This window comes from Eriocheir sinensis, unplaced genomic scaffold, assembly GCF_024679095.1.
Source record: "Eriocheir sinensis breed Jianghai 21 unplaced genomic scaffold, ASM2467909v1 Scaffold248, whole genome shotgun sequence".
In the NCBI taxonomy this organism is placed as follows: Eukaryota; Metazoa; Arthropoda; class Malacostraca; order Decapoda; family Varunidae; genus Eriocheir; species Eriocheir sinensis.
The window spans coordinates 65,001-91,251 of NW_026111552.1; the positions used below are offsets into that span (position 1 = coordinate 65,001).

At 45.7% G+C, this 26,251-nt stretch overlaps 1 protein-coding gene across 1 annotated transcript in view; it reads right to left on the reverse strand.

The window, feature by feature from the left end:
- The window catches only part of LOC126991164 (serine/arginine repetitive matrix protein 1-like), a gene marked incomplete at its 3' end in the record, with an annotated part of 46,994 nt that extends 28,961 nt beyond the window's left edge, over positions 1 to 18,033 (reverse strand). Inside the window, exons 1-2 of the mRNA XM_050849925.1 lie at positions 17,792 to 18,033; positions 16,662 to 16,834 (exon numbers count right to left, since the gene is read on the reverse strand). Coding sequence (XP_050705882.1) covers positions 16,662 to 16,834; positions 17,792 to 18,033 — 415 coding nt within the window. The remainder of the gene's footprint in view (positions 1 to 16,661; positions 16,835 to 17,791) is intronic.
- Between the last annotated feature and the right edge of the window lie 8,218 nt (positions 18,034 to 26,251).

A 26,251-nucleotide genomic window follows, 5' to 3' on the forward strand; every position in this document is an offset into this window, starting at 1 on the left:
GTTTGGGAGCCCATCCACTGACCAGCTATACCTGAGGGCAAGGGCATCAGTGAATTCTTTTTTGTTTAAGTTGAAGCCTTTTGCCCTGATAGGTAGTGTGGTTAGCCAGTTTGAAGCGCCCACTTCCTGTGTACTACTACTACTACTACTACTACTACTACTACTACTACTACTATTACAACTACTACAACATAAATGATACCTCCACCCATGTTTATTTTCCCGACACATAATCATGGAGGGCTCCATAGCTTGGAGGTCATTAGCCCCAACTCTGTTCGCTAATGACTGTGGCATCCAACCATATCACTAATACTACCTGATACTAAATCACCTATCATCTATTACGTCTAGATCCCCCTTTCCTTCCCTACTCAAGTCACTCCCGACCCACCCTAATGTCACTCTCCACCACTGTGGCTTCATAGTCCATATTGGAGATGGTGGTGGCTTTTGGGCCAGAGTGTCTGGTGCCCCTGAGACATAGGATGGCCGACCTGAGCAGGGAGAACGAGAGGCGACACCTCATCCAGGCGACAACGTGGCTCCTTGGTTGTTGCTTCTTTTCTGAGATTAGTTCCGCGAGGCGTGTGTAGAAGCATTGGGCCCTGGGACCCATCCCGCCGGATGTGGTGAAGACGAGGGGGGTGAAGCTGCCCTGATCCACATGTTGGATTCTTTCACCGTATGCCCTTGTCTTCTCCTGCTCGTTCCTGTGGTGGGCGGCTTGCAGGGGCAGGTCACGGTGACAGGCAGCCATCGGGTCGAATATGCGGATGTCCGTGAACGCCCGCTGTCCGCGCACCCAGAATCCGCGGGCACTTACATCAACCCGTGCCTCCTGTGAGGTATTGGCTGTCCTGTACCGAAGGTGTTCGCCGTCCAGGGGAAGCAGTGCCGGCTCGGTAGTGACGTCTTGGCATACCTCCCCAAGCATGCTGGCTGTCAGATCCCTCACTTCATCGTGTCGAATACAGACGAAACCTCCTTTTTTACATGTCATGGTGTGGGTGACATCATTTGGTGATCCACATGCACAGAGATCAGGCAGTCCCTCAATCGGCCAGCCATATCTCAGAGCAATGGCGTCGACAAATTCTTGTTTGTTGAGGCTGAAGCCCTTTGCTCTGATTGGTAATGACGTTAGCCAGTTAGAGGTGCCTGCCTCCTGTGCTGTGTGTATTTTTCTACCCATTTCTGTGGACAGGTGTGTAAGACGGTCCAGCTCGTCTTTTTGGGCCTGTTGCCTTTCTTCTGAGATTTTTCTTTTAATATCTCTTATTTCTGTTTGGTCTATCTCGCCCTCTGCCTTCTGAGCGATGATCCTGTTGATGAGTGACCTGGTAAGGCTGATGGAGTTTTGGTTCTCCTTATCTGCCAGCTTCTCAGGGTTGGTGATCCCCATCCCACCCAGTCTTGGGGAAGTGCTAGCATATCCCTCTCTTCCTCCCCCAAAGCATGATATTTCACCAGCGCCGGCAAGAATACATTCTTGACGGCATTTTCCAGTGGTCGGAGGAGTGGACTGATGCCGGGGATGGTGCGCATCAGGAACGTCCACCGATGTTGGATGCCGTGGGTGTACGCTGAATAGGCAGCGTGTGGCTCAGTCTTGGCAATGGCAGACAAAGCTTCTATTTCCTTCACCCATTCAGCTACTTTGTCTCCCACGTACTCCTTCTTATATACCTCTGTCCCGATCACTGCACCTAAGTGTCGTTGTCCGTCTTTTGTCACAATGACGCCACTTCCTCTAAAAGTTTCTGCGGCATGGTCATAATGTTCAGGTTTGACAATAAGGACAGACTTGGTGGCGTTAGGGATGTATCCTATCTCAGGGCCGGCGGTGTTCACAGTGTCCCACCACCCTTTAAGTCTGAGATTTTACCAGCACCTGAGAGGTCATCCGCATAAGCCACCTGTTTCACCAGTGTTTCTGCGAACGCGATTTCATTTTGGAGGACTGATAGGCCCAGGGCGTACATAGCCATGGCTATTGGGTCACCTTGTGTTGTTCCCTCAGATGATTTTAACACTTTCACCTTTCCACTGTGGCTATTTATGTATAAGTCAGTCGGGTATGTATAGGTATTTTCGACATACATAGCTAAGCTAGGGCACTTGGTTTTAATGTTATGTATCATAGTCTTTCTATTTATTGTGTTGAAGGCATTTTTGGCGTCAACAAGAAGCACTGCTTCGCACTCTACGTGGTTGAATATCTCCCGCATGGCATGGACTGCTGCTTCTCCTCCTGCCTGCTGCCCCGCACAAACTTGGAGGTTCCCTGCTGCCATTCTCACATCTTCTTTGACGACAGCCATGATGCATTTGCCTACGATGCGCCGCAGGACTTCTCCGACTCCTATAGGCCTGCCTCCCGGCCTCTTGTCCAGGGGAATGAGGCGGCATGCCGTCAGGGCGTCCACATAGTGGCAGCTGGAGGAGGCGAGTTTTCTTGCCAGTGCTGCAATGGTGTTGCGCAAGTCGCCAGCTGCATTGCCAAAGTTGGCGCTGCTCAGCAAGCTTCGCCATCCCCGTGCATCAAGTCCTGAGGGCCCCGCGCTGCCACGAGTCTGGAGGGCCTTCTTCCACACCATCTCTCCTGTTATCCTTTCGTATATAACTGGATTCGGTGGTTGATGACATCCTGCTAGTCTCAGTCCCTTCAGATCACTCGGTAGTGGATGTTTTTCCCTGAGTTGACTGATCGTGTTCCTGGTGAGTGGAAGCACACCCCGTGTGGAATTTTCTGACAAGGTTCGTGTTGCAGACGCGATGTTGCCTTGTCGCATTTTGTCTGCAAACTTCCGGGCCCAGTCTTCTGTGGAGGTGTTGTTTTGTTGGGGTCCGGGGAGCCTCTCCTGTATGGCTCTGGCTTCTCTGAGGAGGGCATCTAACTCGTTTGTTTGCCACAAGGCAACTCGTCTTCTTAATGCCTCGATATTTTCGGCTTGTTTGGTCTTTGGGTGTGCTTTTTGGAGGAAGAGATGGGGGAGAGTGAATACAATTTTCAGGGATAGGGGCGCCAGTGGTGTGTTCTGGATGTAGTTATTTAACAGGGTGACAATTTCTTTGATGATAAATGTCGTGGCTCCACATCTGGGTGGTTCAAAAAGATTTCTTGCAGACCACCCAACAACTTCAAGGTATGTGTCATCCACCCACCTCGTTGCTTCCCCCTCCGCTAGCCCCTTCCAAGCAAAGCTTCCCCCGACCTCCGCCGCGCCCTGTCCAGTCGAAGAGGAAGAGTGATGAGGGGGTGGTGGCAACATTGGAGGTGCCAATGGAAGGGGTGGTACCGGTTGAGGGGGATATAGAGGTGGCGGTTGTGCAGCAGCTCCCTCCGACACCCCCTCCCCCCGCTCACTCCTTCCCTGGCGGCCCTCATTGTCCCCGCGGTGTCGCGCTTCATCGTTATCCTCCCTGCTCTGATCCCTGCCCAGGGGATTTTGGCACCTGTCGCTCTTTTTACAGTTCGTACAGCGTCTTTTCTCCTTAACACATGCACAGTTTATACATCTGTGATCTTCTTTTGTACAAACGCAGCATCTTCTTTGGGTTGGAGGGTCAAGCATTTATAAAATTATAGATATTGATATTAATGACAACAGGAATATTGGTAGTACATGTAGTAATAATGACTGATTATTGATTATGATTGAAAGTAGTAGTGATATCTACTGTGGAATGACACTAATATTAATATTCCTATTAGTTTAGCGACATTGACAGATATATAGATAGGATTATAATCAATATAATAGGCTGACACATTGTTTTCAAAGGATGAGAGAGAGAGAGAGAGAGAGAGAGAGAGAGAGAGAGAGAGAGAGAGAGAGAGAGAGAGAGAGAGAGAGAGAGAGAGAGAGAGAGAGAGAGAGAGAGAGAGAGAGAGAGTGAGAGAGAGAGAGAGAGAGAGAGAGAGAGAGAGAGAGAGAGAGAGAGAGAGAGAGAGAGAGAGAGAGAGAGAGAGAGAGAGAGAGAGAGAGAGAGAGAGAGAGAGAGAGAGAGAGAGAGAGAGAGAGAGAGAGTTGGGATGGAGATATTATCAACTATTACAACTACTATTACTACTACTACTACTACTACTACTACTACTACTACTACTACTACTACTACTGCTGCTGCTACTACTATTACTACCACTACTGCTGCTGCTGCTGCTACTACTACTACTACTACTACTACTACTACTACTACTACTACTACTACTACTACTAATAATAATAATAATAATAATAATAATAATAATAATAATAATAATAATAATAATAATAATAATAATAATAATGATAATGATAGTAATAATAATAATAATAATAATAATAATAATAATAATAATAATAATAATAATAATAATAATAATAATAATAATAATAATAATAATAATAATAAAAATAATAATGGTAGTAATAATAATAATAATTAATAATAATGATAATGATAATAATAATAATAATAATAATAATAATAATAATAATAATAATAATAATAATAATAATAATAATAATAATAATAATAATAATAATACGTAGATATTTTTATATTACCAAGAAAAATAATTAGATTTATTGATTGCAATTGTATAAGTGACTACATGAGTGACTTGCAAGCGTATAATAATGTCAGATATATAGAGAACGAATAACAAAAAATAGAAGAAAACAATAACATAAAAGCATATAAATGCAAAATCAGATAAAAACAGAAAACAAAACACTAAACAAAATATACATCAACTCCGTCTACTATAAAAACATCAACCTAGCCACCCATCTGTTTGGTCGGCAGGCTAATTAAAACAGATCAAAACGCTGCGCCATCGCCGGGTGGACGTGACGGCCTGGAGGGTGAGGCGGGGAGTGGCGGAGGGAGTGGCGCTCTGAGTGTGGGAAGAACTAACTCACAGGAAAAATCTTTAGTTCAGTGTAAGGAAGTGTTGGATTCTGAGTGTGGGGAGAAATAAGCTCACTCACAAATTGCTCTTTAGTTTAGTATAAGGAATTGCAAGCGTCAAGTCTTAAAAAAGGGGATTATCAAAACTTCTCCTTCCGAAATTGGCCTCTGTTCTGGTTTCTCGTGTTGTCTTTTTTCATTGCTGGAACAGTGCTTAGGGGACTTTTTTTATTGTTTCGATATTTTTTTTCCTTACTGCTTCCATTGCTCTAAAAAAAAAAAAGTATCGGAGTGTTCGATTCTGACTAGGTAGAAATAAATCATCGTGATTACTATTTAGTTTATTATAAGATTTTTTTTTTTGGTCTGAGCTGTCTCTCTCACTGTATAAAAGAAAAACAAGTTTGGTATCTTTCATATGAACGTGTATCGGTGCGTCGGAATCTGTGCCGCGGAGGATGACAAGGGTGGTTCACTGGCCGCGAGTCTTCCCTTCACGGACAAGCTTAATCGACTTACATCGCCTTCCCCGGCAAGGCGAAGGGCTGAGGAGCCGTGACTGATGTCTGTAAGTGGGTGAACGGCTAAACAAGGGCGACGCAAATAAGGTTCAGATATCAAAGAACCGGATAAGACTCGTGGGAACAGCCTCAAGATAAGTTCAGACCATGGTGCCATATTTCCCTCTCTTCCCTTCCCTTTACCTTCTCTACTGCTTTCCCCATTCTTCCTAATTGTTCTGCTTTCATTTTCATTTTTCATTTCGTTCCTTTTTTTTCCATTCCTTTTATTCTTATTTTTTATCTCCGGATGGGACTCGCCTCTTCTACCTTTCCTTCTTCCCCCTTCCCTTCTTTACCTCTTTATTCATTCTTCCCATTTTTTCTTCATTTTCCTTTTCCCATTCATTTTTCTTTTCTTTCTATCTCCAGACAAGGTTTACAAGAATAGCTTTTAAGTCATGCGTTTTTCTTTCCTTTCCATTTTACCTTCTTTTCCTTTTCTCCATCCCTCTTACTCTTATTTTTTTTTCTCCGGATAAGACTCACAGGAATGGCTTTATGTTCGTTAAGTTCAGATTTACTAAACACATGCAAGAATTACTTTACATATAAACCGGTGGAGGAGTGGAACAGGCTTGGCAGTCATGTGGTGAGTGTCAGCACGATAAACAGTAGACAGAAAGGGAGAACATGTGAGGTGTGTTATTATAGACGTATTGGAGCTGCCTTGTGTGGAGTGACTGGCTGGCAACTTGAAGACTCTTTGCTCCTTTTCCTTGTATTCTTATGTCAAAACGGAGACGAGATTGAGCACAGAAACCAATCATGCACCCATTCACTTAGTTACCCACTCACCCATTCACCCACCCATTTACCTATCTACCGAGCCAATCATTCACCCAGACAGCCACCCACACAGCTATCCAACCACCCACCCAATCACCCACCCAGCCACGAAACCATCTTCTATCTTACTCTATCTCTGTCCCACTCATCTTTTCACCCATTCACCCATTCATCAACCCACCAATCCACCTATCATCCAATCAGCCAACCATCCACCAACTCAGTCAAATAGCCTTTCACCTGCCATTTCCCCATTATCCTCTCGTACGCCAAGCCACCAACCCACCCACCCAGCTATCTTCCCACTCATCCCCTCAGCCAGCCACCCAGTCACCAGCCATGCCTCAGGGCGACAAACAGGCAGCACAGGAGTGACGGCGCCCACACCTGAGACGCAAAATATTACTTCCTGCTGAGCCCAAAACGTAAACACATGACTCTCCTAGGAGGAGGAGGAGGAGGAGGAGGAGGAGAAAAGGGTAGAGAAAGAGGGGACATAGGTGAAGGAAAAACAGGAGGAGGAGGAGGGGAAGAAAAGGGTAGGAACTAGGAAACAGAAATGGAGGAGGGACAGGAGGAGAAAAGGGTAGTGAGGAAGGGTACAGAGTTGGAGGAAGAACATAAGGAGATAGAGGAGTGGAAGGAAAAAAAAAAGGAAGAGGGGTAAAGGGCGTATGAGGAAGAGGAGGAGCAGGAACAGAAGGAGAGTGAGATGGAAGAGGTAGAGAGGGAGACAGGAATGAAGGAGAAATATCTCTAAGAATAACAAGATCAGAAGATGGAGAAGGAGAAAGGAAAAAAATAGAGGCAGAGGAAAAGAAAATGAGAAGGAAGTGGAAGGGGAGGAGAAAGAGAAAAGGGGTGGAGGAGCAAGAGAAGTACGAGGGGGGGGGGTAGTGATGATGGTAGTGGAAGGAAAGGTGGTGGAGAGAAAGGAAGACGTGGTAGTGGTGGTGGTGGTGAGACGGATAGATGTGGTGTTTGTAGAATAGCAGGATGACGAGGAGGAAGTGGAGGAGTTTGCCATTAATGAAAGTGGAGGTAATAGACGAGAGAGAGAGAGAGAGAGAGAGAGAGAGAGAGAGAGAGAGAGAGAGAGAGAGAGAGAGAGAGAGAGAGAGAGAGAGAGAGAGAGAGAGAGAGAGAGAGAGAGAGAGAGAGAGAGAGAGAGAGAGAGAGAGAGAGAGAGAGAGAGAGAGAGAGAGAGAGAGAGAGAGAGAGAGAGAGAGAGAGAGAGAGAGAGAGAGAGAGAGAGAGAGAGAGAGAGAGAGAGGAGAAAGAAAAATATAAATAAGTGGGAAAAAAGGAGAATAGGGAAGGAGGGAAAACGAGGTTAGAGAAAGAAAACAAAAACGAAAAGAAAAGCGAACAGAAAAGAACCAAAAAGTTATAGCAATGGAAAAAGAGAGGAAGGCGGAGAGAGAAAGAAAGATGAGAAGAGTGGGAAAGAAAGTAGGGAATAAAGGAAGATTAATAAGAATAAGAGGAAAAGAATATCAATAAGAATAATAAATTAAAGAGAGAAGGAATAAAAAAGAGAAGGGATGAACGAAGAGTAACAGGAAAGGAAGTAGAAACGCAGGTGAAGGAAGGAAGAAACAGAGGAAGATAAATAAAGTGAGGTGACGAAAGGGTGTGAGAAAGGGAGGAGGAGGAAGAAAATGGTGATGATAAAGAAAGGGTGATGAAGAATAGTAATGAGGAAGAGGAGGGCGAAGAGAAGGAGAGGAAGAGAAGTAGGATGGAAAAGGAAGAAAAATAGAAGACGAAGGAAAGGGAAACGGAGTGTACGAGGAAGGAAAGAGGCAGATGAAGGAGAAAGCTGTTAAGAGGAAAAAAAAAAAGGAGTTGGAGGAGAAAGAGGAAGAGGAGGAGGAGGCGCTGGAGTAGGAGTAGGAGTAGGAGGAGGAGGAGGGGAGAACGTGATAGCAGTGGTGAAAAATCATTTTGAATTTCCACGAGAAACCGAAGTGGAGGGTGTTTTCCTCATCATTATGTTCATCATCGTTATCATTTGCATCGTCCTCATCCTCTTTCTCTTCCCTCTCTTCAAACATTCTTCTTCTTCCTCTCCTCCTCCCTCCTCCTCTTCCCAAACTCACGAGCTTGCCAATAGATGAGTCATCACGTCAATAAAATGTGTATCCGAAGTGGTGGTGGTGTGTGTGTGTGTGTGTGTGTGTGTGTGTGTGTGTGCCAAACAAATGATCGTATACACATATAGAGAGAAGTTATCGTTTCCTGTCCACACACACACACACACACACACACACACACACACACACACACACACACACACACACACACTGCTCCAGTAGGACTATATTTAAAGCTACTCTCTTATCTTTTTTTTTTTAATATGTCAGTTTGTGCTCCGTGCATGTCTGTTTCTGTTCTTGTATTATTTTTTTGTCTTTTTCTTCCATTCCTCTTCCTGAACCTGTTTCGTTTTCTGGTTTGTTTGTTCTTGTATGTATCAGGTTTCTCTTCCTCCCTCTTCTCCTTTTCCGGGTGTCAGTTTGTTTTCCTTGTACGTGTGTTTTTTGTGTGTGTTTTGCGGTTATAAATGTGGAGTAAGGTTGGTAATGTTTTTTTTTCTTAACTCTTCCCTTTATTTACTTTCTTTCCTATCATTTTTTCCAGTTGTTTCTTATATGTTTATATGTTTGTCCTCTCGTTGTTTGTTTTGAGGTTTGTAATAGAAATGTACTTGATAGTAATGTCACATTCTCCATATTTTCCTCTGTTTTATTGCGTTTAAGTTCTTGGTGTATTTTCTCTTATGTGCATGTTTTTTTTTTTTTTTATATATACCTGTTAATGTTAGAAAGAGACTCAATGGCAGTGTTATTTTTCTCCGCTTTCTCCTTTTTCCTATTTTTTTCTGATTAGTATTTTTTTTTCTATGTTGTCCTCCATTCACGTCTTTCTTGATTTACATACACAAATTCGTATTTATGCAGGCAGAGAGGCAAGCAGAGAGATGTATCTTGCATTTGTTTCTAATTTACATACATAAGTTTATCCATGCCTTCATACACAGTACAGTTGAACAGTCAACCACACAGACAAGCAGACAGAGGCAGCCACAGACCAACACATAGCAAGACAAACAGACAACCAGATAGACAGGCAAGCAGTTAACCAGTCAGTCATTTGTGCAGAGAAGCAAACAAATAAACAAACAAACAGACACTGAGACCAGCAGAGACACACACAAAGACAAACAGACAAACAGGCAGACAGGAAGGCAAACAAGCTGACAGCAGGAGCTAACCAGTCAGCCATTTATACAGACTAACAGTCAGACATACAAACAGACAGCCATTGAAACCACCAGAGACACACACAAAGACAAACAAACAGGAAGGCAAGCGGGCAGGCAACTAACCAGTCAGCTCTATGATCACACACACACACACACACACACACACACACACACACACACACACACACACACACACACACACTAGCGGCCCTCCCTCTCCCCCCACCCCGCTAACTTCTACGCCCACACGCCCACAAATAAATCACTGCACACTTCCCATTCCATTACCTGATATATGGCCGTGGGACTTTACACTGATCTTGGTATCCAGCAGTGCCTGGCTGATCACCTAAAAACCGGGAGGAGGAGACGAGGGGGGAGGGGGGCAGATAATGGCGGACCAAACTAGTTCACCGCCTGGACACCTCAAGTCTTGAAAGGCGAGGAGGCAAATTACTCGAACAGGAGAATCCAGGAGTATAAAATTTGGTCCGTGCGTTCCATCTCCAATACAACTCGATTTAGAAGATCCTTGCGCTCTTGACCTGCTTCCACGTGTTCTTAGGACAGGTGTGGGAGAAGATAGATAGGCAGGAAGATAATATATACTAACATGCCTTTAGGACAGTTGGGAAAAATAATCTTGACAGGAAGGTAATATTATAATATATTTTGGACATTTCTGGCAAGATCGAGAGGCAGGTGATATACATATACTAGCATTCTTTCAGGACGGATGAAGGAAACGGAAAGGTAGACGGGCAGGTAATATAAATGAGGCAAGTTTATTAGACCTATCAGTAAGTTTATAAGTAAGTTTAGACGTATTAGTAAGTTTATTAAAAAAGTTAGGTAGGTAAGTTAAGTAAGGAAACATTACCAGGTAAGAGCAGGTGTAGGAGCTACATGAAAATGACAACTAGACAGGTAGCTCAGCGAGGCGTGGTAACAGAGATAGGCACAGCAAGGCAGACCAATAAAAAGACAGACAGACAGGCAGAGAGGCTAAGACGGACACGTACAGACGGACACACATTCAGATGAGCCTCATACAGTCATAGGTATATGCATACATATATTCATTTTTTCCCACGTTTTTGTTTATATAAATGTAAACTTGGGGGCTAAGGCTAAATCTGCACGTTGCCTCGATGCTCATTTCCGTCTCTTGTACAAAAATACACATTAAGGTTAAATTAAGTGCACAGTAAAGACATTCACACACGGAGACGCGAACTTTAGGCGACTAAACCCTCTTTGCTATTTTTACATATTCAGCATTCAAACATACATACATATATACATACATTACTGAAGTTTGGATATCGGAAGTCCATCGCTATCGGCAGTACACACACACACACACACACACACACACACACACACACACACACACACATCAAGACTGCTTAACGTTCCAGAAATGCTATGTTTGAGAAATGAAAAAAAAAGAGAAAGAGAGAAAGAAGAAAGGGATGAAGGGGATGACGCCGAGAAGGGAGGAAAGGGGAAGAGAAAGAGAGAGGGAGAGAAACAGAGGAAGAAAAAAATAGATGCAGCAGTTGGTAAGATTATAAAAAGCAGAGAAAGCACAAAAAAGAAAACTGCTGCATTATAAAGCGATGGAGAGAGAGAGAGAGAGAGAGAGAGAGAGAGAGAGAGAGAGAGAGAGAGAGAGAGAGAGAGAGAGAGAGAGAGAGAGAGAGAGAGAGAGAGAGAGAGAGAGAGAGAGAGAGAGAGAGAGAGAGAGATTACCCAGAGCGCATATATACACGGAGAGAGTCTTAAGCAAACAAAGGGAAGGAGGAAGGGAAGGGAGGAGCAGGAGCACAGACGAGGGACACAGAACGAAGAGATGCACACGAGAGGCGAGGCAGCGCGAGACGGCACAGAGACCACAGGACGGGAGGATAGATAGGGAGAGGAGACATGCATAGTGATGGACAGAGAGACGGACAGACAGATGAAGGTAGAAAGAGAACTACACAAACAGAGAGAGAAAGAGAGACAGAGATGCAAAGACATACAGAGATTGAGACATAAAGATTGAGATATAGAAGTATACACAAACATTTAGGAAGATAAACATAGGAAAGAATGGAGACACACATAGTGAGATAAAGATATAGAAAAATAGAAATATAGAGAGCTGAAACAAAATTGGCCAAGAGACAAAGAGATATAAAAAAACTGAAAAATCGAAAAAGAAAACATATTAACACACACACACACACACACACACACACACACACACACACACACACACACACACACACACACACACACACCTCTTCTTCTCTAAGTTCATTTGCTTCATCTTACTCACTCTATAAGTTAAAGGAAGACGGTTTCAAACATTCCGCAGGTTTATCAGTTTAAACAAGTTATCGTTTTTGTCTCCTGCACGTCTGTGTCACTTTGTTCCTCTCTCTAAGTTCATTCACCTCATCTTACTGTCTGTGTAATGTGAGTGACCGTTTCAAACATTTGCTCAGGTTTTTCAGTATTCGCAAAGGTTTTCACAGTTTTAGAGTGTTCCGTTAATTGTACTGCTGTAATTGTAGTACTTTGTGTCCTCCTACGAGTGCTGATTCCAATACGAACAGCCCATCTACCTACTAAAGGCCGCTCGTTTCAATGAAGCTTTTTGATGTTACTTTGTGTTTGACGTTTAATGCCGCAAATCCCTTTAACCTTAGGCGTTTAGCTGACAAAGTAGCTTAAGAATTTCCTTACCGGAGAAAGAATAACGAGCTAATCTACGCTTTATTTCCTTTTTTATTGTAATGTTAAGAGCGATATTATGACTCGTCATAATTATAACTGGCATATTTTTACTACATAGCATTTATCAATATTTTTTACGTGTTTAACATAACGTATTAAGTTACTATATAACTCTGATGTCTTTCTGGATAATGAAAACCTTACATTGTTTCTTTGTCGATAAATATTAGTAATTTTGACATTTTTTCGTGTGTGTGTGTGTGTGTGTGTGTGTGTGTGTGTGTGTGTGTGTGAGAGAGAGAGAGAGAGAGAGAGAGAGAGAGAGAGAGAGAGAGAGAGAGAGAGAGAGAGAGAGAGAGAGAGAGAGAGAGAGAGAGAGAGAGAGAGAGAGAGAGAGTAGTAGTAGTAGTAGTAGTAGTAGTAGTAGTAATGATAACAGTAAATGTAGTTCTAGTATTAGTAGTACTATTAATGATAACAGTAAATGTAGTTCTAATAGTAGTAGTACTATTAATGGTAACAGTAAATGTAGTTCTAGTAGTAGTAGTAGTACTATTAATGATAAGAGTAATTGTAGTTCTAATAGTAGTAGTACTATTAATGATAACAGTAAATGTAGCTCTAGTAGTAGTAGTACTATTAATGATAAGAGTAAATGTGGTTCCTGTAAAATCAGTGTAATATTAATAGTAGCAGCAGTTGTAGAAGTGGATGTTGTTGTTATGCTTGAAATTTTAGTGTATACCTGTAGTTTATAATAGAGGCAGTAGCAGTATTACAATTAATTGTGGTAGTAGTAATACTAGTAATAGAAGTAGCAGTATTAGTAGTAAAATCATTACCATTATCAACATTTTTTTATTAGTTTCACTGATGTTTCTTATATTTTGCAACTTTTTTTTCACATCTCATTGTTTCCCTTTCCTCGCCGTCTTCCTCTCTGCCTTTGCATCTGCTTGGCTTTTGCCTCATTTTTTATCTTCTTCTCGCTGCTGTTTTTTTTCTTTCACTTTTTATGATCATTACTTTTTTTTATTTTCAAGTCTCTGCTTTTTGTGTTTGAGTCTCTTCGAATGCTCACCCACACACTCGAACGCGGGGGGGGGGGGGAGAGAGAGAGAGAGAGAGAGAGAGAGAGAGAGAGAGAGAGAGAGAGAGAGAGAGAGAGAGAGAGAGAGAGAGAGAGAGAGAGAGAGAGAGAGAGAGAGAGAGAGAGAGAGAGAGAGAGAGAGAGAGAGAGAGAGAGAGAGAGAGAGAGAGAGAGAGTATGGCCTGCTGGCCTGCGGAATTTCGTTTCTTTGATCTGAATGACTCAAAACTAATTGTCTAAAACTTTTTGAAAACTCAGAATTATGAAGAAAAAAATATAATCACGTAAAAATGCAAATATCTTAACCAAACGTAGCTAAAAATTAGGCTGAATTTGACAATCTTCTTTTTCTCCTCTTCCTCCTCCATCTCTTTTTCATCTTCCTCCTCTCTTTTCACGCACCTGTTCCGCCTCAAGTCATGCTGCTAACCTCTCCATATATAAACTACTAAACATTTTTATAGCTGAAGAGGTGTCTGCGGTAATAACCAACCAAAGTACAGGGGGGGGGGCAGCCTTCACCTTTGCTGTCCTGCCTCTCTGACTCGTAGATTAGAGTAGATGGTAGCAATAACAAACAGCATAGTTAGGACCAAGAGGTATGTTGCTGTTTGATTTTCCTTTGTACTCCTTTTCCTCCTTCTCTTCCTTTTCCTTTTCCTTCTTTACTTCTTTTACTTCCTATTCTTTTCTGTTCTCCTCCTTTAACTTCTCATTCTTTATCCATTTTTTCCTCCTCTTTCTCCCTCTACTCCTTTAGCACAACTTTCTCTCTCTCTCTCTCTCTCTCTCTCAATCATGGAACGAAGCAGCGCTCAAAAACTATTAAAAAAACACCGATTAAACACAACTCTACAGATGAAATTTAAAGAAATTAAGAGGAAGGTAAAAAATCTAATTACATCTACAAAGAAAAACTACTACCACCAAAAGTTACAAAACTGCAGAAATAACGCAGCCGCAACATGGAAAACCTTACGGAGTGTAATTCCCAGCAGAAAACAAAACACGACCACGCTGCCCCTCGGAACCGTCAATGACAAAGTAGAAGATTTTAATAAATTCTTTGCGAGTGTCGGCTTGAGAACTTATGAGTCCACTCAGGAGCAATTAATAACAGACCGCTCTAATCCCCCTACTGAAGGCTGTGTCCCATCCCCCGTACCCACCGTCCCCGCCAACCTCATGCTCTTTAGACCTCAGCCAGTGGACCAAGCCACCGTTATCCTAACTATAAAGCAGCTTCAGAACACAAATTCCTTTGGCTCTGATAATATTTCTCTTAAATTCATTAAAGATTCCCTGACTGTTATCATATTCTACCTCACAACTATTATTAACAAGTCTATTGTCACCGGTATTTTCCCTGCCTCCTGGAAAAACGCAATAGTCACCCCCCTACACAAAAAGAGGAAATCAAGATGACATAGGTAATTATCGTCCCATCTCCCTACTTCCTACTTTCTCTAAAATACTTGAAAAAATAATTGCTAACCAATTAGTGTCATTCCTAGAAAGCAATAACCTTCTCTCTCCTACACAGCATGGTTTTAGACCTAAACCTTCTACCGAGACAGCTCTCCAAGTCATCACAGATAAGGTATATAATAACATAGACCAAAAGAGAATATCCCTTCTAACACTGTGTGATCTATCTAAGGCCTTCGATAGCGTCAGTCATAACATTCTCCTTCGTAAACTACGTCTGATCAATGTTGACACTTTCTGGCTCGACAATTACCTTAATAACAGAACACAATCAGTCCGCATCAGCAACACAATCTCCTCCAGGCAAGCTGTTCCCTATGGCGTCCCCCAAGGCTCTATACTCGGGCCGTTATTATTCAACATACACGTCAATGACATGTCCAGACAAATCAATAACTGCCTCCTGATGCAATATGACGATGAAACACAGTTCCTCCATAGTGGCACCATCAACGACCTAGACTCTCTAATCTCCATAACTGAAAACACTCTCAAACAAATAAGAACATATTTTCTAAGAAATGGCCTTAGGCTCGATTCTAATAAAACTCAATGCATATTCTTAGGCACACGTCAGCTCCTAGCACACCTACCCAACAATATCACCATAGGATGTGCCGACAGTGACATTCAGCCCTCCACCCACGCCAAAAACCTCGGCATATATTAAGACTCCTACTTGACGTTCGACAGGCACATAAGTGAAACCATAAAGAAAGCAATGGGAACCTTGATGTTTATTAACTGGAACAAAGACCACTTCGACAAAGATACACGAATCACCATCCTTCAGTCACTGGTATTCAGCACCATCAAATACGGCATCACCATTTGGGGGACCACCAACTTTACCTTACTTAACAAGGTACAGAAAGTACAAAACTTTGCAATTAAAGTAGCAGACGGGAAAGCCAGGACATTTGATTACGTCACACCATTATTTAATGAATTCCAGTGGCTCAGAATAAAATATCTTGTCACCTTCACCTTAGTGGTAAAACTTTTTTAAACACAAAATAAAAGTTCTCCAGGACCATATCCTCTCCCTTCCAACTGTTAACACTATAACAAACTCCAGGACACGGCAGCAGAACAATCTATTTGTCCCCAGAACAAACACTGACACAGGTGCGACAGCTCTTTCTGTACTAGGGCCTAAGCTGTGGAACTCACTACCTTGTGAAATAAAAGACTCCAGCAACTTAACTGCATTGAAAGCGAAGCTAAAAAAGAAATTACTGACCTCTGTATGATAACAATGTATATATTCTTCATTTATATATAATGTGTATTGTGTAATGTATGTGTAGAATACCCTTTTCTAGTGGAAATAAAGTTTATTATTATTATTATTATTATTATTATTATTATTATTATTATTATTATTATTATTATTCTCTCTCTCTCTCTCTCTCTCTCTCTCTCTCTCTCTCTCTCTCTCTCTCTCTCTCTCTCTCTCTCTCTTTTTTATTTAAACATACACATATATTTACAGACCCAAAGGTGCACTGCCGTGTGTTCCCTATTCAAAGGGCATAGTCTATATAAAAGAAAAAATATCTAAAAATAAAAACATACATTATAAATATTCACATAATATATCCACACTGCACTGTCATTAAAGTGTCATTGGGGTAGGAAGTGTGCTTCTCCAGTGGTGGGCCGCCAGCTTAACTTCTTGTGTCTTCATCCCACGGACGTGAGGGACGGTGGTCGTGAACACATTCCACATCTGGGAGACTCTACTCACAAAGGTGCGTTGGTGCTGGCTGGTGCGGGAACGTGGCACCTCCACTGCGTCACCACGGGATAGCACCGTTCTTGTGTCCCGCGTGGTGACTCTCGGAGGTTGAGGTAGTCCCGCCAGGTGTGGCACTTTCTGCACCTGTGCTTTGTGGAGAACAAGCGCTGCGACGTCTCTGCGGTGCGGAGCTGGGAGTCTCCGTCTGGACTGGGGGAGCTGCTGCATCCACCATTCGCAGCGCCCGTCGCTGGATGCTGTCGAGTCTCCCGCTGTGCGAGACAGCACACGACACCCAAGAGAGGACAGCGTACTCTAGGTAAGGCCGTATCTGGGCCTTGTAGAGCAACAGCCTCCCTTTTCTGTCGAGGAAGCTGGCTACCCTTCGCAGGCAGGAGACTCTCTGGGAGGCCTTTTGGGCAATGTGTTTGATGTGGCTGTCAAACCGTAGCCCTCGATCCACTTCCACTCCCAGAATCTTGACGGATTCCTGGAGTGGGCGGGGGATGCCGCCAAAGCGTAGCCTCCCCTCCACCGCTGGCCCGGCAGTGGGGGATCGAGAGATCACCATTGCCTGGGTCTTCTCCGGGGCAAAGGTCACCTGCCAGCGGGCACCTCACTCCTATAGCACCTTCAGCTGCTGATTGACCTCATCAGCAGCTCGCCCACTGTCTTGTCGGGGGTAGGTGCAGGAGAGAGTGCAATCATTAGCGTAAGCTGAGATTGCCGGCAGCTGCTGGAGAAGGTAGTCAACGTAAATATTCCACAGGACTGGCCCCAGCACTGATGCCTCCACTGGCAAGGACTCGGACGCCTGCCCGTTAACGACGACCTGGAGCGTCCTTCCTTGCAGGTAGTCTTCCAGGAGCTGAAGAAGATCGCCTTGGATGCCCTTAGCGCGGAGCTTCTCGAGGAGGCCACCGTGCCAAACTCTGTCGAAAGCACCCGCTATGTCCAGGGCCACCACGACAGTGTCCAGGCCGTCGTCAAGGGCGTCCTGCCAGCTCTTGGTGAGAAGCATGAGCAGATCAGAGGTGAACCGGCCAGGTCTGAACCCAAACTTTTGGTCCGAGAGGAGGTAATTGTCCTTGAGATGGCAACGGACTACGTCTGCCACAACCCTCTCGAACACTTTCCTCACCACAGAGAGCAGGGAAATGGGCTGGTAATTTTTGGGGTCAGACCTGGAGCTCTTCTTGTGGACGGGAACCACTCAAGCCTCTTTCCACGTTGATGGCCAGATGTTTTCCCGGAGGCAGGCAGAAAAGACTGTGGCGAGAGGGGAAGCCAGCTCGTGGACACAATGCTTCAGCAGGTGCGGGCTGAGGTCATCGGGGCCAGACGCCCTCTGGTTATCCAGCCCTCGTAGCAGACGTTCAACCAGCACCTGTGTCACCTCCACCTTGGTGACGGTCTCCTCACATTGCTGTACCAAACGAGGCGGTGACTGTCCGGGGTCGTCCACCCTCATCTTCCCGGCGATGAGGCTGGCCAGCAGCTGGGCTTTCTCCTTGCTGCTGGCCTTGAGAGAGGAGGAATCGTGTCCTGGCGGCTAATCCCCTGCCTTTCCTTGAGAAGGGACCACCAAGTCTTGTTGCCTACCCCTGCTCCACACAGCTTGGGCCTCATGTAATCCTCCCACTTCCGTATGGCCCACTTGCTGGTCACCACCATCCTCCTGCAGGCCGCCCGGTGCAGGACCTTGTTGCGCAGAGTCGGGTTCCGTTTGTAGCGGAGCCACGCTGAGTACTTAGCGTCGGCAGCAACACGACAGCGGTAACTAAACCATGGTTGGTCCGCTGGTCTGGTGGTGTTCTCTCGGTGGGGCACATGTCGCCTTTGGAGGTCCAAGAGGCGGGAAGTGAGGTCTTGTGTCATGCTTTCCGCCCCGCCTCGCAGCACAGAAGGCCACGCCGTGTGGCTCAGGTCACGGCGTAAGGAGGTCCAGTCTGCCTTATCCCACAACCAGATCGTGCGGGCAGTGGCCTCGTCCCGAGCCACCCCCACATCCACCAGGGTCAAGACAGCATGGTGGTCGGAGCTGCCTACGAGTCCCAGCTAGTGACAGCGGAGAATGTCCTCCTGGAGGTCGGTGATGATGTGGTCCAGCGTCCCGCCCAGCTCATGAGTAGGGAAGGTTATGTGATCCGCCAGGCCCTGCACCGCCAAGAGGCCCTCGTAGGCGTCCTGTTCTCAGCGGTGGCTGAGGTCACCCACCAGTAGGACGTGCCTGCAGCCGTGCGCCACTAGCAGGTCGTCCAGGGCCTCGGTGAGGTACCGGAGAGAGGCAGGCCCTTGTCGTGGCGGGTGGTACATAGCGCACAGAAGGAGGGCAGAGCGGTCAGCCAGCCCGACCCGGAAGAACATTACCTCCATTAGGGGAGGCGTGTCCACGTCGAGGTGCTGGGCCTACAGTCCTTCCTTGAAGCAGACAGCCACTCCGCCTCCTGCTCGCTCGTGTCGGTCCCTCCTGGCCCAGTGAGTGTAGCCACGTATCTTGCCAAACGTGGGCTCCACTTCACTGTTCAGCCAGGTCTCCGTCACCACAACTATGTCGACACTATGTCGCAAGACACAGTTTTGGGTCAGGTCTCCGATGTTCGTTCGGAGACCACGTACATTGGCGGAGATGACCTTTAGTTGACGGCGGGGGGGTTGTGGCTGTACCATGATAGTGGGGGTGCCGGTCCGGCGTGCTGGTGTATAGGAGGGCTCGTCTGGGGGTGTTGGGGGAGAGGGGGCTTCCACTGCCAGTCCGGGATGTGACTCCAGGTCCCCGGCTGTGGAAGAAGTGGGCGGGTCTGTGATAGGGGCTGAGGCTGTGGTGGTGCTGACGGGAGGCTAGTGGCCGGAAGCCTTCCCTCCGCCAGGATTAGTCGGAGGAGACGTTCCTGTCTCAGGTCGGAGGTCCTTGTGTAGCAAGACACAGCAGTGTGTCCCCTACGAGTGCAGTACTCGCACGTCTTCACCCTGGTTGATGGCTGATGTGGGTTGTCAGTCTGTCTCCGTGGCTGGCCGGCTTCCTCCTGGTTATTCGTGTGGTGCCTGGCCTCGGTCACTTCTTGTGTGTTTCCACTTTTCTTGTTTTTCTTTTTCTTCTTTTTCTTGATCCTTCCGGTAGTGATGGGTGATGTATCGGCGGTGGCGGGGGTTGGGCTGTTAGAGGTAATTGTATTAGCGGCGGCGGTTTCAGTGGTTGTGGTGGTGGCGGCGGTGGTGGCTGAGTAGGTAGTAGCGGTAAGGGTTCAGTGGTTGTGATGGTGGCGGCGGTGGTATCTGAGTAGGTAGTTCAGTGGTTGTGGTGGTGGCGGGGGGTGGGAGGATGTTAGGGGCGGTGGCGGGGGGTGGGGGGGTGTTCAGAACAGTGGCGGAGGTGGGGGTGGTGGTGGTGGATGTGAGGGCGGCGATGGTGGTGGTGGCTGGGCTGGCGTTGGTGGTGGTGGTGGCGGTGGTGGCGTCGGTGGTTGTGGTGTTTTCCGGGTAGTTGGAGACAGAGGTGACGCCAGGAGGGGTAGTTGTTGAGACGGGTGTGGGTGTATGCTGAGGGTTGGTCACCGAGGTGCTGGTGTGAGCAGGGTCAGGTGGGGCGTGGGAGGGAGGGGTGGCGGGCCTGGTGGTGTATCGGAGCTTTCGCGGCTTCCCTGAGCTCCACCAATTCCGCAAATGCTCAGAGCCCTGACAGACCTCCTCCCAGTGTCCGTCGATGGTGTCTGAAAGGGCACTGACAGCTTGCGTATGTGTGGCTATTTTTGCCTCGCGCTACTTTAAGGCAGCAAGTCTGTCAGCGAGTCTGAGGGCTGAAGCAAACAGCTCCCTATTTTCTATTATCAGGTCCCCGTCTTGTTGGAGGAACTTCAGGATAACATTTGTTCTAGAAGCTTCCTCCGTGAGCTTCTCAATCAGGGAGATTAGTTCTCCTCTTTCCAGGCCCTCCCAGTAACTTTCCTCTTCACTTGTGCGGGAGGCGAGATGTTCCTGTTCATTTTCGAGTAGCGAGGAGGGTGTGTCTGTCTTCTCGCTGACGAAGGTCACTGGGTCTGGAATGTTGACCTGCACTCGCAGCTGCTCTGTGTCGGCACACCTGTAGGTTGTTGTGTCGCCCAGACAAGTGATGTGACACAGATTAGGGGAGCTTTTTCTTCACAGCCGGTGTTGGCAGTTTTCGAGGCAGCCGTTCCGCAGACGGCACACAACTTCTGCGGAAGGTAACCAGGCAGGTCTCGCCTGGCGATGAGTGGGTGAGCGGAGGCAGGCATGAGGGAGGGAGTGTGGGGGGGGGAGGGAGAGGCAAGGAGAGTTATGCAGTGTCGGGAGACGCAGGTGCAGTCAGGTCGGAGAAGGCCGGGGTAAGGCTCGGCACCGCGGTTAATCTCTTCCGGAATGCGGTGCAGCTGCGGGGTGGATCCCTAGGGAAATCCCCTTTCCGGGTAGAGGGGTGCAGCGGTGCAGCCACGAGGGAGGGTCACGGAGACAGGTCTCGTCACGGTAACTCCGCTGCCAGGCGCACACCTTCTAATACTTAATAGTCTTGCACTGAATCACTGCACTACTAAGACACTACACATTGTACATTACTCTATCCAGAGTCACTATACACTTAGCCGTCACGTCTCGGTGGTGGTCTATTGTGTAGGGGTGCAGCTATGAGGGGGCTGGGGAGACGGGTCTCGTCACGATGACCCTGCTGCTGTCGCACACTTTGTAGCACTACGCAATATCCTTGCACTGTTCACTGTGTAGTACACGGCTCCGTGGTGGTGATGTGATCTGGTGAGTGGTGACGGCAGTGGAGAACCGGAGGCCTGAAGACCTTAAGTTGTTTCTTTCCTTTTCCCTTTTTTCCCTTCCGTTTCAACTTTCTCCTTGCCTTTATCTTCCTCTTGTAACTTTGTCTTACTCGGGGACTTTCTGTTTCATTATTTCCCTGGTTTCTCCTTTAGCTTATTGTTCACTTTCTTTTCTAAATTTTACTTTCCTTCGGTATTTCATTATTTTCTTGATTCCTTCAAGGGGATAGGACGTGCTCTGGCTAGCTCTTGGGTTGACCATGTCTTGTGGGATGAGTTACAGTGGTGCAGTGTGGGGAGGAGGCGGGACCGGTAGGGGTACAGTTGAGTTGGTGAATTCTTTATTGGAGAGAATAGAAGAGTTGGAGAGGACTGGGAAGGCCTTGAGGAAGGAAAGTCGAATCCTTCGTTCATCAGGTCCTCAGACAGGTGGTGTTCATAGTACACCGCCACAAGATGGGGACTGGCAGGTAGTCCGGAGCCATGGCAACCGCTTGAGGTTGAAGAGGATCAATCCTGTGGGTGTGGAGTGCAGCAACTCCTTCCAGGCTCTCTCTGAGTCGAGGGAGGAGGAAGGATTGGAGGAGCAGGAGGTGAAGGAGAGGAGGGCAGTTGGCAAATCCCTGCCCAGAGGTAACATTTTGGTTGTTGGGGATAGCAAGGTCAGGTTGTCAGATAAGATCTTCTGTGCTAAAGATAGGAAACGAAGGACAAGGGTGTGTTTTCCAGGGGCGGGGATTAGGGATGTCAGCGACAGGGTAGAGTCGTGCATGTCAGGCGAGGGAGTCAAACCCATCGTCTGCCTGAGCGTGGGAGGGAACGACATAGGCAGGTTAGGTAGCGAACAGCTTCTGCGTCGCTACAGTGAGGCTCTTAGAAGAGTTACGTCAAAGGGCGGGGCTCCTGTGGTGTGTGGGGTTCTGCCAAGGCGGCGGGTTGATGGCATTTGGCTGTCCAGGGCTATTGCATTAAACTACAGGTTGGCAGATTATTGCAAAGCCAATGGATGGACATTTGTCGACACCTGGGACCATTTCTTTGGCAAAAACCACCTATACCAGAGGGGCGGGGTTCACCTTTCATGGGAGGGGGTACAGATTTTGTCTGATGCCCTTGAACGTGGATTGGGGGTCCTGCAGGGTTTTTTAGGGTAAGTAAGAAGGGGCCTAAGATGATTGGCAACACCAAGTGGGAACACTAAATGTAGTAATTATAATAGCAGCTGCAGGGTAAAGCAAGGGGTAGGTCTAAATGTGTACTATACAAACAGTAGAAGTATTAGGAATAAGATATATTTATTGAGGGGAAAGGCGTGCGTAGAGAAATTTGATATGATAGCGATCACAGAGTCATGGATAAACACTGCAGACAGACACTTTCTCCCAGAATTAGAGATTGAAGGCTATAAGTTATTACAATAGGATCGAATAGACAGGAAGGGGGGTGGGGTCGCACTCTTCGTCAGGGACAATCTTAAATGTGTCATTAACAACTCAATCAAGGTAGTTAGCAATACAGAAACCCTCTGGGTAGAAACAATTGGTAGAAAGGAGAAGCTTGTCATCGGAGTATTTTACAGACTGCCCAACCTTACCAGGGACAGTAGCCAATCCCTTTTATAGGAAATTAGTAGGGCGTCAAGATATAGAAATGTTTGTGTAATTGGGAATTTCAATTATAGGAACATAGAGTGGGATCCTTTATCCGGTGACCAAGAGGTACAGGATTTGTTAGATGTGATACAGTATAGTTTCCTGAAACAGTTAATTAGAACACCAACGAGGGAAGAAAATATTTTGGATTTATTGTTAACTAATAGAGAGGACAAAGCAACATTGAGGTTGGGGATTCATCAGGTAACAGTAGTCATAAGGAAATTAGATTTAATATCAAATGGGAGGATAGAGTCAGCAGTAACAATACATTAATACCTGACTTCAGGAAGGCGGACTACGTGGGGTTAAGAAAGCAGCTGCGGAGGCTTAGGGGAGTGAGATCAGAAGTAGGTCAGGACCCAGAGCAGGGAGGGGCGGTAATCTCTGATGAGGTCACTAGTCAGGTCAGTAGCTTGGAGGGTGAGTACAATAGTCTGGTCAGGGAGATTAAACTAGGACAGAAACAGTTTATACCTCACAGGGAAGTCAGGTCAACAGGTATTTACCCGCGATGGATGACAGAAAGGCTAAAAACTGAAATAGGAAGGAAAAGAGGACTATATGCTAGAATCAAAAGGGGGGAAACTCACCTAAGGGATAGTTACAACGATAGCTAGAACAGTAAAAAAGAACACGCGTATGGCAAAACGTAGTTATGAGATTAGAATTGCCAGGGAAGCAAAGATCATCCAAAGGGCATTTTTCAGCTTTATTCCATTACAAGTATTGCATTTTCATTTTTCAAGAGAAGCTATTAATGCACCTTTATATGATAGTGTTCGCTTGACGCACCTCCAACGAATCGTGTTAGCTCTCGACCACTGCTTGGTATATATGTACCCACTGTAACACAGTTTAGGACCTCCCTTATTGCTTTCGATAATTTCCATGGCGAAACTAAGTTGGGCAGTACGTAGCAGTGTCCCAAAGAGCCCACTAAAGTCCACTTATCTAATACCTCACAGCTTGCGCCAAGAACATTATGACGGTCCACACGACGGCACAGCTGGCAGTAAGCTGTCGATATGTCTCGAAACATGTTCGGGGGTTTGAACGTCCAAACGAGACACGTTGAACATGAATCCGAACATGGCGGAAGCAATGTTGCGAACATGCCTCAAAACATGTCTCCGTGCCGTGTGGCCTAGGCTTAAGACTTGCGTTCGTTAGTGTTACTGAAAATCATGCCATAACTTTTTTTTATGATTTTCATGATGTATGATTTAATGATACATAAATGTGTGTGTGTGCGTGGGTTAGGAAAAACAAAACTGTTTTCCCTATCTTTGTTTGCTAGTCTGTCTGTCTTTATCTTTATATCTATCTATCTATCTATCTATCAATATATCTATGGAAAGAAAAAGAAGAAAATGATAAAATGGGAAGAAGAAGAAAAAGAAGAAGATGGAAAGGAGAAGAAGAGGATGATGGCGACATATTCGAAACCTGTAATTACTGAAAATCATGCCATAACAAGCAGATATTTCTGTGTGCCATTTTTTCTTATGCTGAAAAATGTGCCATACTTTCCTGTGCCATTTTTCCCTGCGCCATTTTTTCTGGTGCCATTTATTCCTGTGCCATTTTTTCCGGTGCCATTTTTTTCTACATTCGCTAGATACAGGGGTGGTGCCTGTTTCATGGAGGCAGGCACACGTTATTCCAATATTTAAGAAGGGTGACAAATCTTCTATGGAAAACAATAGGCCGATTAATTTGACGTCAGTTATAGGTAAAATGATTGAGTCAATAATAACTGCAAGTATTAGGGACCATATTGACAGACATAATTTAATTCACGACTCACAGCATGGGTTTATTAAAGGTAAGTCGTGCCTCACTAATCTTTTATCCTTTTACAATAGAGTATACGAGGCAGCTGCCAATGATGAGAGCTATGAGGTAGTTTATCTTGATTTTAGTAAGGCCTTCGATAAGGTACCTCACCAGAGACTGTTGAGTAAAGTCAGGGCTCATGGGATAAGAGGGAAGGTATTTGATTGGATTAAGGCGTGGATTAGCGACAGGAAACAGAGGGTTACCTTAACGGTAAAAAATCCGAATGGGGTAATATTACCAGTGGGTGTGTATATTATAATGAACATGTGAATGTGTGAATGTATCGCAACGCTATGGCACAGCTGCGCCAGGATGTTTGATAACACGTAGGCGCTACGTTGTGCTTAGGAGGTGCTCCTTGCCGTGGGAACGGTGCTGAGTTGACAAGCTTGGGCACTGGACTCGCTCCTGCAGCCGCGAGAAGCCGGCAGATACTAGCGGGCGGCGGGCGAGAGCAGATCACTGCTCGTGGGTGTGCGTACGACTCCTCCACAAAACCTGTAACTATTCTGTAAGACTGTTAATATAGTTAAACGCCCAAACCAAACTGTTTAAATCTACCAGAGAGAGAGAGAGAGAGAGAGAGAGAGAGAGAGAGAGAGAGAGAGAGAGAGAGAGAGAGAGAGAGAGTAAATTAAGTGAACTCATCGTGAACTTAACGGCTCCGGTCGGCCATCACATAATACACCTCACTTAAGTAAAGGCTATTGTGTTATCTCAACCACTTCAATCAACTGGAAAAAGCAGGCAACGGTACACTGGACCTGACGTGAGATAACAGTTCGCGCCTTGAAAAAAAAAAAAAAAAACAGCTAACGAGAAAGGTTAACAGGCCCGCTTATATTCATTATCTACATCAATGATATAGACAATGGGATAACTAGTGACATAGGTAAATTTGAAGATGACACCAAAATAGGACGCACTATTAGGACAGGGGAGGATGCTAGAGCACTGCAGGAGGATCTCAACAAACTGTCAGCTTGGTCAGAAAAATGGCGGATGAATTTTAACATCACCAAGTGTAGCATACTTAGTGTAGGAACACGCAACCCATTACACGGGTATAGTTTAGACTCCACAGCGATAGGAAGATCAGAGTGTGAAAGGGATTTGGGAGTGTTAGTGAACTCTGACCTAAAACTAAGGAAGCAATGTATTAATGCAAGGAATAGGGCTAACAGGGTATTAGGCTTTATTAATAGGACGGTAACCAACAGGAGTGTAGAGGTCATCCTCAGACTCTATTTAGCGTTAGTTAGGCCACACTTAGATTATGCTGTCCAGTTTTGGTGCCCACACTACAGAATGGACATCAACTTGCTAGAATCAGTTCAGAGGAGGTTGACCAAGATGATTCAGGGGCTGAGGAACCTCCCATATCAAAATAGGCTGAAACATCTAAACT